General features: G+C 43.4%; 1 protein-coding gene across 1 annotated transcript in view; it reads left to right on the top strand.

Annotated features, from left to right (window-relative positions):
* PATL1 (PAT1 homolog 1, processing body mRNA decay factor) overlaps window positions 1-13399 on the top strand; it is a 278312-nt gene that overhangs the window by 18951 nt on the left and 245962 nt on the right. The window contains exon 2 of the mRNA XM_085651893.1: window positions 10476-10584. Coding sequence (XP_085508019.1) covers window positions 10476-10584 — 109 coding nt within the window. The remainder of the gene's footprint in view (window positions 1-10475; window positions 10585-13399) is intronic.

Below are 13399 nucleotides of genomic sequence, written 5' to 3'. Positions count from 1 at the left end.
TGGAAGACCTGGCTACCTTGTGACTCTGAGCACCTGGGACTCCCATGAGTAGTGGTACTGGGGGTGCCGTTCGCAGGCTGGGACTTTGCTCGTTTTAACTTTTTACATCTTCTTACTACCGAGGAGCTGGCCGGATAGTGGGGCGAAACGGACAGGTGCGCTCACCGCGGAAGGCTGCCATTGTGTAGGGACTGCGAGGACCAGGGTGCCTTGGGCAAAAATCATCGAACGCACCTGGTCCTCTTCCCGGACACACCTCCTTCTGCCTCCAACTGCTACAAAACGCCTAACGGCCCCCGCTTCGCGGGTGCCGTTCGCAGGCTGGGACTTTGCTCGTTTTAACTTTTTACATCTTCTTACTACCGAGGAGCTGGCCGGATAGTGGGGCGAAACGGACAGGTGCGCTCACCGCGGAAGGCTGCCATTGTGTAGGGACTGCGAGGACCAGGGTGCCTTGGGCAAAAATCATCGAACGCACCTGGTCCTCTTCCCGGACACACCTCCTTCCGCTACTTAATTCTTCTCAGTTCACGCGTGAGCGGGACGCGTGCGGGGCGCAGTCCGGGGCGAAGCACGGTCAAGACCGGACCGGGCCCCCTCTCTTGATTGTTTTGCCTGTGAGGAGAAATTATGGCCACACGGTCGAGAACACAGTCATCAACCTCAATGATTTCAGGTACACTGGACAATTTTCTTATTAGGGCAAACTCGGTGGTTAATAATGAATTGGTAATGTTGGAACAACGACTCTCGGAAGGCATTGAAAGTGCCAGGAGATCTTCTCTCGGCCTACTAGCAGCTGTAAGAACCCCGGAGAGATTGGATAACTCTCATACTGCCCTAATGAACAGCATTGATCAAACAATAGATTCGGTACTACATGATTTAAGATTTAGTTCAACTGTGGCACCGGATGTTCCTACAGACCAGGGGAAGGAAATACCTCCAACTGTAGCTCATGGTTCACGGGAGGGGGCGATACCCAAAAGGAAAAGTGTGAGGAAGTTGAAGGGTGGTAAAAAGCCTAGGCTAGATACTGACGCCTCATCTACTGAGTTATCAGGTATTATTGAAAACCAGACTCTAGCACCCACAATAAGTTGTAATCAAACTCCTCAACCCCCCCCCACCCCTCAACAGAGTTGTTGGATCAGAGCGAGACAGTGAATTGCTTGTTAGCTCACTAGTTAATGCGCTAAAAGTTTTAATTCAGCCCCTTTTGGCTAGATTTGATTCCATCAATGACACGCTTATAGAAATAAAAAAAGCTACTGGAACTATTACTAACTGTTTGTTAAACAAAGGAAGTTCTATCCCCAAAATGAATAATGATGCCCAAAAACAATTACCTGAGTCCTTGTCCCTTAGGGGGGAAAGTTCAGGAGCTCCACCCAAAAAAGCAGGAGGGGGGGTGGTTACTGACCAACAGGCCTTGGCTCAATCTACGAATCCCCAACAGACTTCTGTCGCTCCCCCCTACCCCATCCAGAATTGTTTATCTGCTCAATCTAGGCCTGTGGACAATGCTGAAGAATCGAATGCCTATAGTGGCATAATTGGAAACAACACCAGTGCGCAGGGTAAGCTGAGTAGGAAGGATGTGATTAATTTACCCCCCGAGGCGGCCCCTTATGTACTTGTGTTGGCTGGAATTCCTAAGTATACCAACTCTGATGTAGAAACCTATGACTCTCTTAAAAACAAAGTCACAAGTTGGTTAAATACCCACAGGCCACTTCCGCATTTTGTAACCACGGCTGTTTTGATGGTTAGGAGGATTAATTGGTTGGGAAATTCACCTAAACGTTATAAGGGCGATTGTGTCCTGGTGAACTTCAGAGACCCTAATATAGTAGCATACATCCTCAATTGGAGGGGAAAACACCGAGAGACCTGTATTCAACCTTTACCACTCTCCTATTTCTACCCCCCCTTAAATAACAATGCATATGCTGAGAATGCAGAGGGATGGACTAGGGTGGGCTCACTCTCTTCTGCTCCTCGTAATTGTGATAATTCCTGGCCATATCAGCCTACTGCTTATACTGTTCCATGCCACAATAGGTTTAGTCCACTCGAAGAGGTGGACTGACTGCAGGCTGGATCTACCTCTATTGTAGATGAATGTGATTCCGTATTTGTGCAGACTGAGGAGATTCCACCAATTGATATTACCAACAACGATCTCCGATGTATTTCAGTTAACGCTGGTATATCTGCCGACCACCCACGTCCTAGTTCATCACTAAAGATCCTTTCCTGGAATATAGCGGGTCTTAACAATAAACTTGATTGCCCCGAATGGGGCCTTTTTATAGATCAACATGACATATGTTGTTTCCAGGAAACATGTGCTAGGATTAATTATCATCGAGTAGGATTTGCCTCCTTTTTTATCCCGGCAATTTGGGGAGGTAGAGGCCGACCGTCTGGTGGCCTCATCATTTGGGTGGCATCTCATTTGGGTTGTACCGTTACCCCCATTAGTACTGGATCTGATGATGTTCAAGCCATAATAGTGAAATGGCACAGCAGGGTACAGATGGCCCTGGTTAATATCTACTCCAGACCGACTAGTATTTCTACAGAATCAAAAGCTGTGGAGGTTTTATCAACGGTACTGGCAGAGCTACCTGAGGGTATTCCTCTTGTGGTGGGTGGGGACTTCAATTCCCACTTTGAACCCTTAGAGGGTTTATTAGATCCCATAAACCAAGAAGAGGATGATTCCTGGGACATCCCACAAGTAGCTGGTCCCATAGTAAGATCATGGACCCCATTGGCACTTCAAATTACCTCTCTATCGTTGGCCCATTCCATCAGAGCGTGTAACGGACGCTCCAAATCCGATAATCCCCCGAAGTCGACCTTTAATGTATCGGGCAGAGAAGCCCATCTCGATTACATCTTTGTTAAGTGCAAGGAATGGAATCGAGTTTTGGACTTTCTGGTGTTTCCAAGGAGGGAAAGTGATCACAACCCTTTAATTTTGGATTATGCTCTGTCCGGTTTGGGTCCTATTGAACCCTTGATGACTCCAGACAGAACTGAGAATCTTGCCCTCTCCAATAATAGACGGAGGGTGAAATGGTCGAAATTGGTCAGCAATCCGGAGGACATCTCCAAAATTTATGGGAAGGTTAGCTTAGCTTTGGAACAAATTGCTGACCGTATTGAGTCCCAATTAGTTTTGGATATTAATAGTGAGATTGCTGTACATAATGATGCACTCTATGCAAGTTTAGGAGATATCTTGAATCCTGTAGTTCCCCTAAAGAAACACCAACCCAGGAAACATGCATGGTATAATCGAGCTTGTAGACTCGCAAAAGCTGATTTAATGACAGCATTAAAGGAAAATGCTGAGCGAGATCTAATCAAATACAAAAGGCGTGTGTATTGTTATTTGATTCACCACGCCAAACTTGAGTGGGCCAGTCAGAACTGGGCCGATCTAACATCTGCTTTGGCGGAACGAGACTCCTTTAGATTTTGGAAAATTGTCACCACCGGTTCCACTGATATGGTCTCTGCTATTAGCCCGAATATTGCCCCGCAAGTCTGGCAGGATCATTTTACACTTTTGTACAACAACCCAGCCCCTCGCCCAACTCCTCTTTTATCTGAATCACCACTGATTGATGATTCCACTTTTAATCCAATTACTTTTACTATATCTGAAGTCCTGACTGCTATCGCCGCACTCCCAGCAGGGAAGGCTCCAGGCCTTGACAAGGTCCCTGGCGACCTTTATAAACATGAACCAGAAGTCTGGGCTCCTTATCTTTTAATTATATATAATGGGATCGCAAGGGGTATGAAGATTCCTTCTACTTGGCTGGGCGCGGAGGTAGTCCCTATCTATAAGAAGGGATCGCCTCTCCTCCCAGTCAATTACCGGCCTATCAGCCTTATCGACGTAGCCCAAAAACTGTTTGCCAGACTAATTATCAATCGTATACTGGACTGGATTGATGAGGAGGAGATCCTAAGCCATTATCAGGCTGGCTTTAGGAAATCTGTATCTACTATTGATCAGATTTTTAGGTTTAACATGCTCTACTGGAAAACTGTCATGGTTGAAGGTGGATCCCTATACACAGTTTTTGTAGATCTTCGATCAGCCTTTGACTTGGTCCCACGTACCAAGCTATGGGCTGTTCTTCGTGAATTAGGAATTCCACCTTCCCTTCTGGACATCATAATCCGATTACACACTGAAAACTATGCTAAGGTTAGATGTGGGAGAGAGGGAAAATTATCAGCTAGTTTCCCTGTCAACAGAGGTGTCCGCCAGGGCTGTGTCCTGGCTCCCACTCTTTTCTGCCTATACGTAAATGGAGTTATCTCCTACCTAAACAAGGTTCCAAACAGAGATGCCCCAAAGCTGGCTGGAGTGGGGATTTCGGCAATTATGTTTGCTGATGACACCTTGCTACTTGCCAAATCCCCTATGGGTATCCAGCGGGTATTGGATGGGTTTGTTTCCTTTTGCCAGGACAGGGGCTTGGAAATCAATACTTCAAAAACAAAATTTATGATTCTGAACCCCCCAAAAAAATCCCGGCCAAACCCAACCATTGACGGAATTGGTTTGGAGAGAGTCCGTGTGTTTGAGTACTTAGGAGTGACAATAAATGAAAACTTCACATGGACTCAACACCAAACCAAATCACGATTAAAATTAACACAGAAAACTGGGGCGATTGGCAAACTTTGGAAAAACTCCTACATAAAACCAATTGGCCCACCTTTAGAAATTTATAAGGTACAGGCCAGAGCGGCAGTAATCTATGGGGCGGAACTATGGGGCAATAATTGCCTGCAATCATTTATGGTCGTGGAAAATAATTTTCTACGACAATTATCATCTCTACCGGCTAGCACCCCACTTCTTCCCCTTAGGCTGGACCTAGGAATTAGATCCATTAAGGAGGAATTAGCCTTAAAGCCTCTAACCTTTTGGCGACGTTTATGGGCAACCGCGGAACTCAATACCTATAGACAAGAACTTTCAGATTTACTGAAGTACCAAACTATACAAAACCTTCCTTGGTTAAGGTATATCAAGACAGAGTGTGATAGGTTGGGTTGCCCCTCCCTATGGAGTTCTCCAGAAACTGCATCCAAGGCCATATCACGTAAAGCCCTGGTAACATTGTTTTATGAAAGAAATTGCTCGGTCTGGCTGACCTCTGATAATTTGGGCTCTATGACAAGATCATTCATTTTAATGAAAGATTATTATAGGTTGGAGATGGTCTTGGATGATATTTACCCCACAACCTTAAGAAAAATGTATCTACAATGGAGATATAATTCCCTTCCCATCCGCGCTCTTACGAATAGATGGCGCCCCTCAACTGATCTTAATTGTCCCTCTTGCACCACTCACCCTGAAAATGACCTCCATGTAATTTTCTTTTGTCCTCTATACATAGAATCCAGGAAAAAATGGATTATCCCCCTATGTAAAAAATGGGGTTTTAGAAAACACATGGAGGCATATCGATTATTAAAAACGGATCTATCGCCTCTAACCGTTTTTGCAGTTAGCAAATTTTTAGATGCAATGTGGAAAATAAGGAGAAAGCATTGTAAATATGATACCATCTAGTTTTACACTTCTCTGCTAGAACGAATGATGCAAACTATGTCTGTTAACGTGATTAGTGGCTTTTCCAATCATAACTGTATGATGGATATACTCTTTTCTTTTTTCTTGATTGTAAAAACTATGAAATTTTATGTCCAATTGTGTTATAATTGTGGAATTTATGTTTTTTGTGTTATCTTTTATGACTCATCGTAGTCGAAATAAAGATTAAAGAAGAAAGTACTGCTCAAAACAAGTTTCTAACCCCTGGCATCAGCCTGGAACCGCGAACCCTGCACACTCTGCACCCGCCAAGCCTGGCCTGTGCCGGAGTGAACAAGACCCAGAGGACGTCATCCCCGGCGACTGTGACCCCGAATCCGGCACCCAAGGACTCACCTCGACGCTCCTGACGACACCTGCAGCCTCAGAACCAGGTACCCCCCAACCGCGATCAACAGAGGGAAAGATTTCCCGACATCAAAAGGCACCCCGGCGTCCTGCAGCCCACTGTGCCCAACTTCTGGGTACCTACCTATCATCCAACTACCCAGCTTACCTCTAAAAGTGGTGGTGGCACCTGAAGAATCTTCGTCCCGAGCTTGCAGCCTTTGTTCATCCTGGAGCTTTCCCATTGTGCACCCAGCCGCCCGAATAGACCTGGCAGTGTAACTTCTACTCCTACCTACTTCCCCATTTGCCCTGAGCAAGTGACCAGGAGCCCAGCTCCCAAAGCCGCGTGGCCTGCTAGTCAGCAGCCACCAACCAAGGCCCCCCTGCCTCCCATAGGATAACATTGGGCCTAACTCTCTCTGCACCCGGCTTCCCCTGTGCCGCTGAGGGTGTAACAACTGTACTTGCATGACCCTGGGAGACCCCTGAGTCTGTGCCCAGAACCTTAACTCTGCCAGTCGAGTACTTACCCAAAAGCCGATAACCAAATTTTCTTCCATAGGGTAACATTGACAGGTTTCTTCTGAAATTTCTTCTAGGTGTGGAGTTTCTAAAACTTAAAATATTCACCTAAAATCAACCGAGTAACGAAAACGAAAATACTCACCTACTATTAGGAGAGATCCCAGTGCTGGATCTTGGTGCCCAGCACTGACCCTGAAAAGTACTCACAACCGTACTTACCATTAACCCAATTTTCTTACGTAGGAAATCAGTGACTGTTTTTCTGTGAAATTTCTTCTAAGTGTTGATTTTTGCAAACTACAAATATTCTTTAAAAATCGTGCCAACTGTGAAAATGTAACTACTTACCTGTTTTATATAGAGGTCCCGGTACTTAGCCTAGGAGCCCAGTACTGGATTACAAAAGTAACGAGAACCAACTATACCTGTAACTTGAATTTTCTTCCATAGGGAATCATTGATTGTTTTTCTATGAAATTTCTTCTGTCAACTTTAAAATAGCAAAATATTGCCTAAAAATCACAACAGTAACTAAGTCGACTTTACTCGCTTGTCTCCAAGAACTGTCCCAGGACTGAATCTAGGATCCAGTCCTGGAGTTACAAAAGTAATCTATTACAAATAGCTTGAAACTTCCATTAAACTCAATGTATTATTGTGTTTGAAATTGTGTTGCCTATTGCAACAACCTGTACCTACTACCTACAAAAGTCAATTGCATACTGCAAAAGTATTTAATTAAAGCATCTCATTCTGAGAAAGTATATTTTAATACCTATTGTTGGTTCTAAAATAAAACAACCATATATTTTTATATACAAACCATTGGCCTAGAGTTCAGTTCTTGAGTGTGTGAGACCATTTGCTGACTGAGTGTGTACAATAAATGCTTTACACTGTCCTCTGATACTGCCTTCCTGCTCGACCAAGCTACCACTTTAGAGAGGTTATATCTAACTTTAACCTTTGCCAAACCTCTGGGGACTGTGGACTCGTGTACCTATTTGGGAACAGTATATACAGAACCACTTTCTCACACACCCTGAATGCAAAGACTGCCAAACCAGTGTCGGACCCAGACTGCCTCCATGAAGGAAAGTGTCATTCATTGAACGATTACACACATCATCACAGTGACTATCTGTCACTCTTCTTCACCCATTGGCTACGCAAAGCTACATTTTGTTTCAATATTACTGGGCACATTTCAGGTCTTAGTGTCAAGACTAAAGTACTTGTCACTTAGGCCGCTCTGTGAGCCAACATTGTTACACCGTGTAAAAGAAATGGAATGCTATGGGTGCTATACCAATGTCAGAATCTGCATGACACTTGCACTCTGCATTATATTGGCACCCCTGCATGTACCATTATCCACTCAATCTGCTGGCCCTTAATCTACATTGATATTCAGGAACAGATGTCTCAGTCTTCCTCCCAGCGGTAAAGCAGTTCCATCCATTCAGCGATGTGGTCATATTACATAGTCACAGAACCAGGTTTGTGTGTTCCAGCTATTTGGTAGCAACTTTTCCCCTGCACAACATACATTTACCTTCCATGCCTATTGAACTTCAGAGAGAGTTCATCCATTAAAGGCCAAATCATTTATTGTGGCTTGTAGGTATGCCACTTGATAATTGGAAATATGAGTGCTGTGGTATCAGTGTTTGAAATGAAATTCTGGGCAAACCATCATCTCAGAGCAGCGACCAAACAATTGCATTCCACTTCTGGAAAGAATTGTTGGAGACGCAGAACCGGATGTTCTGTAAAACATAAAGGACATTTGGATGCATAATGATTTTAGATACACCTTCTTACTCGGGAGTGACGGGGCGGTAGCCTCTTTGAGAGCTTCAAATAATTAGAAAACCTCGGTCTTACAATCGGTTTGTCCTTTGTTATCATAAATGACTTGGTATCTAAATTCCTGTTGTGTTATCTGCAAAGGACAATATAATAACAGTGATGGAAACCAGTCTGTCACCGAACTGATTTGTTACAAATAATTCGGAAAACTGAATATGTACCATACTCGCTGAAGATGTAGTCTATGAATCATTTGGTCAAGGTATGTGAAGCACTGACTTCTCTTCCCACAAGTTTGAGGTTTACGAGACTGGGTGAGTTAAAAAGGGGAAGGAGACATTCCTTTTGTGTACCCCCTTTTTTGGTGAAATTTGCGTGACCATATCCCATTCACCATGAACCTCACCAGTTGACTATTGTATAGCTAATTCATCTAATGTAATTCATCCTAGTTAATATGATCCAAAGTACATCACTTCAAAGACCCTAAACAGAAAAGGCTATTTCAGAGATTTTTGTTGCAGCTACAGCATGTCTGTACTAGCATTGGAGACAGTCTAAGCATATTCTATACAGTTATGAAGACAACAGAAATTCTTTCTCCGTGACCTGTTTGTTATTCATTGTGACCGGTGTGGGTATATGAGCCTTTTAGTGTTCCACTCGAGCCAAATTCCTTTGCAAATAATTAAACATTATTATCCAGTGCATTTCTTCTGATTTATCCCCACCTCCTTGTGTATGAGAGTCAGAACTGTCAAGAACATAGCTAGCATGTGTTTTACTTTAAACTTTAAAACATAAAACACCGGCTTGAATCCTTTAGGGCCCAGTTCTTTAACCAACTATAGGAGGATCAGGGCTTCTTTAACTTCATCCTTTGTCACCTCTTTCTGTAATGCATTACTTTCCTCTCCACTCAGCCTCATAAGTGTGAGCTCTTTAATAATTTCTTCCATTTGTTTACACCATCGTTGCAGTTTGCCTGGAAATCAGAATATTTTAAAGGGTTTAGTGAAAAATCTTTTATCTGCATGCACATCATGTAACGCTCTCTCTCTGTGGATGCACCCTTTACCTAACCCATCTGTGTCCTCCTTTCCTCCTGCTATGTCACTCAGCACTTACTAAATGTAATAATGAAACCAAATGTTATCCTGTGGGAGAGCTAGGTCCAAAAGTAGTGAAAAACTAATTTGTGGGTTTTCACTACCAAGATATGTAAAATTATGTACCCTGCCCATTGGGCTGCTTAGGGCCTTTCTCAGGCAGTGACTTGCGTGTATTAAAAGGGGAGTTTTAGGCTTGGCAAAGTGGTTATATTGGCAAGTCAAATTGGCAGTTTAAAACTGCAGTTTTACATGTTTTACAGAGATACTTAAGTGTGTGGCGCAACAAGTCCTGCAGGCCCACTATTAGCATTTGATTTACAGGCCCTGGGTGTATGGTATACCACTTTACTATGGACACATAATTAAATAATGCCAATCAGGTGTAAGCTAATGTTTTAGGGAGTGAGAACAAGCACTTTAGCACTGGTTAGCAGTGATAAAGTGCACATAGTCCTAAGGCAACAAAAACGATTTCAGGAAAATAGGGATGAAGGCAAAAGCTTGGATGTGACCTGCAGAGAGGGCCAAGTCTAACACTTTTAGTCTAAGGGCCCCAGTTAGCAATTCCACTTTCACAGACCAGCCCTGGGGCCTTTCCAGAACTCCAGTCTGGTGAATGTTGTTGCACCTGGAACGCCATTCTGACAGACTGGGATTGTGTAATTTGTTAGTGTTTTCGCTTCAGGCTTTAAACATATTTACATCAGCATTGATATTTGAGATCTCCTTCTCAGTGGTGCCATCCCTATCTGAGATGTTATTAAAGTCAACCATCCAAAACTTCACTACACATTGACCCCATCAGTCTTGCTTTCAAGTGCTTCCTTAGACTTGCACCACTGTAAACATGCTTCCGGCTTCCTTCAGAAATGCCTATTTAACAAGCATGCTATGCTGTTGCCTCTTTGTTAAGCCACGAAGGTTGGAACTAAGTATCCACCAAATGTTGACAGCAGCAGACTGCTTGCAGCCTTTCGAGGAAGAATGGTTGCTGTTCCTTTAATAGGAGGTTAAAGTTATGTTTTTGTTTATTCTAGTCCCTAGAGGACTGTCCTCTGGATGAAGAAGAAACATTTCAGGTGCTTGGAGAAGAAGATGACGAGATCGATCAGTTCAACGATGACACCTTTGGAGCTGGTGCTATTGGTGAGTGTTGTATTAAGTTCCTCTCTTCTTTGGGGCTCGGGCTGTTCATAGAGTACTACAGTACCAATGCTTGGACCTAGAGCTGGACTGAAAGCCAAAAGCTAGCCTGGCAAACATGTTTGAACCAGTCACACACTACAGGAAGTCTCGACTAGAATGAGGCCATAGGGGCTTATATGGCTGTCACAGCAGCCCGTCCTGCTCTAAAAGCAGCTCCCTAGCTTGCATCCTATAGTTTAAATGCCAGATGGCCATCATGTCTACCCCTAGTTGGCACAAACTAATGTCTGATGCAAAACCCACTGAAAGAAATGTAATGGTAGCTACGTTAGGACTGACCAGAGTCAAAATATTTATCTTGACACATTCATAGTGCTACATACAAAATGAAGAGAAATATAAACACCTACAAAAGTTAGTGTTGCACCGTACAAAATTGTGACGATCCACTGTTCATGAATCTGTATATCTATCTTCACTGAACCTTTCTCTTTCCACTGGTTATACCTCCTCCGCTTAATTCCCCATTCACTAAGTTCTTCCCAAGGATCGACAATGAGTGTGAAGACCCCCAAAAATGTCTGCTTATGTGTGTGCTTTAAGTAACCGGTCCTTGTTCATGAACCGCAAATCTTCAGATTATACCTCCCTCCTCACAGGAGTTTTTTGTGGCCCACCGTAAAATCATTATCACACCTCTTCTATAGAAACCAGTGGCAGACTTGAATGCTTTGCCTCCTTGCCAGCAACTGCTTAAAATACTGCTTAGCAATAGTATCTTGTAAAAGGCGTTCACTAGACACGTGATCAGGTTGCCATAGGTTCTATTTTATATCCAGCCTGGACTTTGTAATTGGTATGACCTAGGAGCAGCAGCATGTTTATTAAGCAAACTCTAAAGGATTCAAACCACTTTTTCCAGACTATTATTGCACTTTTATGCCTCTTGCCATATTTCTCTGCTAAAATAGGCTCTACATTGACTTCCAGCTGGCAAGCGGAGCTCCTTTAATTTTTTCAGCAGCCAGAAATTCAACAAGGGAGTTACGTAATATGCAGGACCATAAGTCCGAATGTGTAATTCATTACTGGTAGGTAATTGGAAGTTACCAGATTTTTCTATTTGATCTACTGTCAAAAGCTTAGTCTTCCCTCCACCATAGGCACTTAATTGTGATCTCTCACTATAAACCACCGCTGGAGTCTTTGATGCTGCATTCATGCACAAATAACTATATTCTTGGTTTATGCCTAAAAAACCAAAATGCCCTCTCTCGTCCACCCTATTTTTACAATGAACAGACTTCTCTTACACCAAACATTAACCTCCACATATCCAGCTTACTTAGGGTTTCCTGGCATAACAGTTGTTGTCCTTGATCCAACATTCAAGCATCCAAGATACCTCAACACAAATCGATTTTCAAGTAACATTTTTAGAGTCTCCTCTCTTCCAGCTAAGCCTCTGTCCCTCAACACCCACATTCTGATTGCCTGATAGAAAATGAGTTGCATGCTTTGGATGCATGTGTACTTCACACAAAGCTAGGTTGATGGATCTTCCTCTTTGTACTGTTAATAGATCCTCATCCGTGGAAGGGTTTGCATTGATGCTGTGAGACGTCTAATCCGGCTGCTAGCAGCTCAACCAACAATTGCCAGACTGTTATTAAACCGAGGTATGCCTAGCACCTCTATTTACAGAACAGGTACCAAACTCCCTGTCCAATAAGGCACAATCTTCTTTAAATGTTATCACGCTTACCGTAAATCTTGTCACAGAATGTGGGTGAAACCGGTCCTGGATTGCTTGTGTTCTGGCTCAGGGAGTGCCAGACTTGGCAGTTCAGGCTGGATTGTTTCCATGAGTAGCAGAGTCAAGACTGATTTACATATGGCTGGGTCCATATTGAGGTGACACATTGAGCAAAAGAACTATGGGTTGGAGTGCTATCTGGAGCGATTGCCAGTGGATCGAGTTATTGCAAGCAACCTTCCATCACCTTTTGTGTGTTTCGCTTATGCCTCCTAACAGCATGTATCCATAGTATTATAAATGTCCAGAGACTATGGAACCTGACTACAGTCAACTACCTGAATGCTATTTAGCTTACAACTGGCAGTGACTGCATAGGCACCCCACACACCCTTGGAAGCCACAAGCAACTACAAGTGGCATTTGATCATGCCACCGGTTTCTGTTTTGTTACCCATTATCCAACATCCAGGTATGCAGATGGCACTTAGTCATAAAAAGAAACCAAGGAACTAGTGTGCATTCAGCCACCTAGGGTTACATAAGAGTCAATCTAACCAGCTTGTCCCTTTGCAATTGCACACAGATGACCAATTCAGGTCACAGGGTAAGCTGGCAAAGCATCTACAATACTGCTCACTAATACCCTATATAAATACAAGCTGCTAAATCACTAATCAGTCAAACCATGCACAGTAGGCACTACGAAATAGTAAACTTATGCCTTGCGTATGCTACATTGGATGTATCTGGGGGTGTAGATTTATTTATGGCACTCATTGGCATACAAGTGTTGCTTGAATATGAATTGACCTTTAAAAAACAAAAGACGAGGCGTTTGGCAAAACATGACAGTTGGTTTAATCAAACACTTTGGCCGGTAGGACAGTTACAGAAGCGGGTTTGAGGACTGTCTCAAAGTAAAATCAATGTGAACACATTTGTATACACTTCTCTGGGTAGCATAAAGTAATTCTGTTGATCCTTCTTAGGTCTTGCCTTGGCAGTGCTTGCGCAGTCTCTGCGAGACATGCTGTATTCAGGATATGTGATTAATTC

Source organism: Triturus cristatus, chromosome 4_1 (assembly GCF_964204655.1).
Source record: "Triturus cristatus chromosome 4_1, aTriCri1.1, whole genome shotgun sequence".
NCBI classification, from domain to species: domain Eukaryota; kingdom Metazoa; phylum Chordata; class Amphibia; order Caudata; family Salamandridae; genus Triturus; species Triturus cristatus.
The sequence above is the reverse complement of the archived record's forward strand: the minus strand, read 5'-3'. Positions and strand labels throughout refer to the sequence as shown.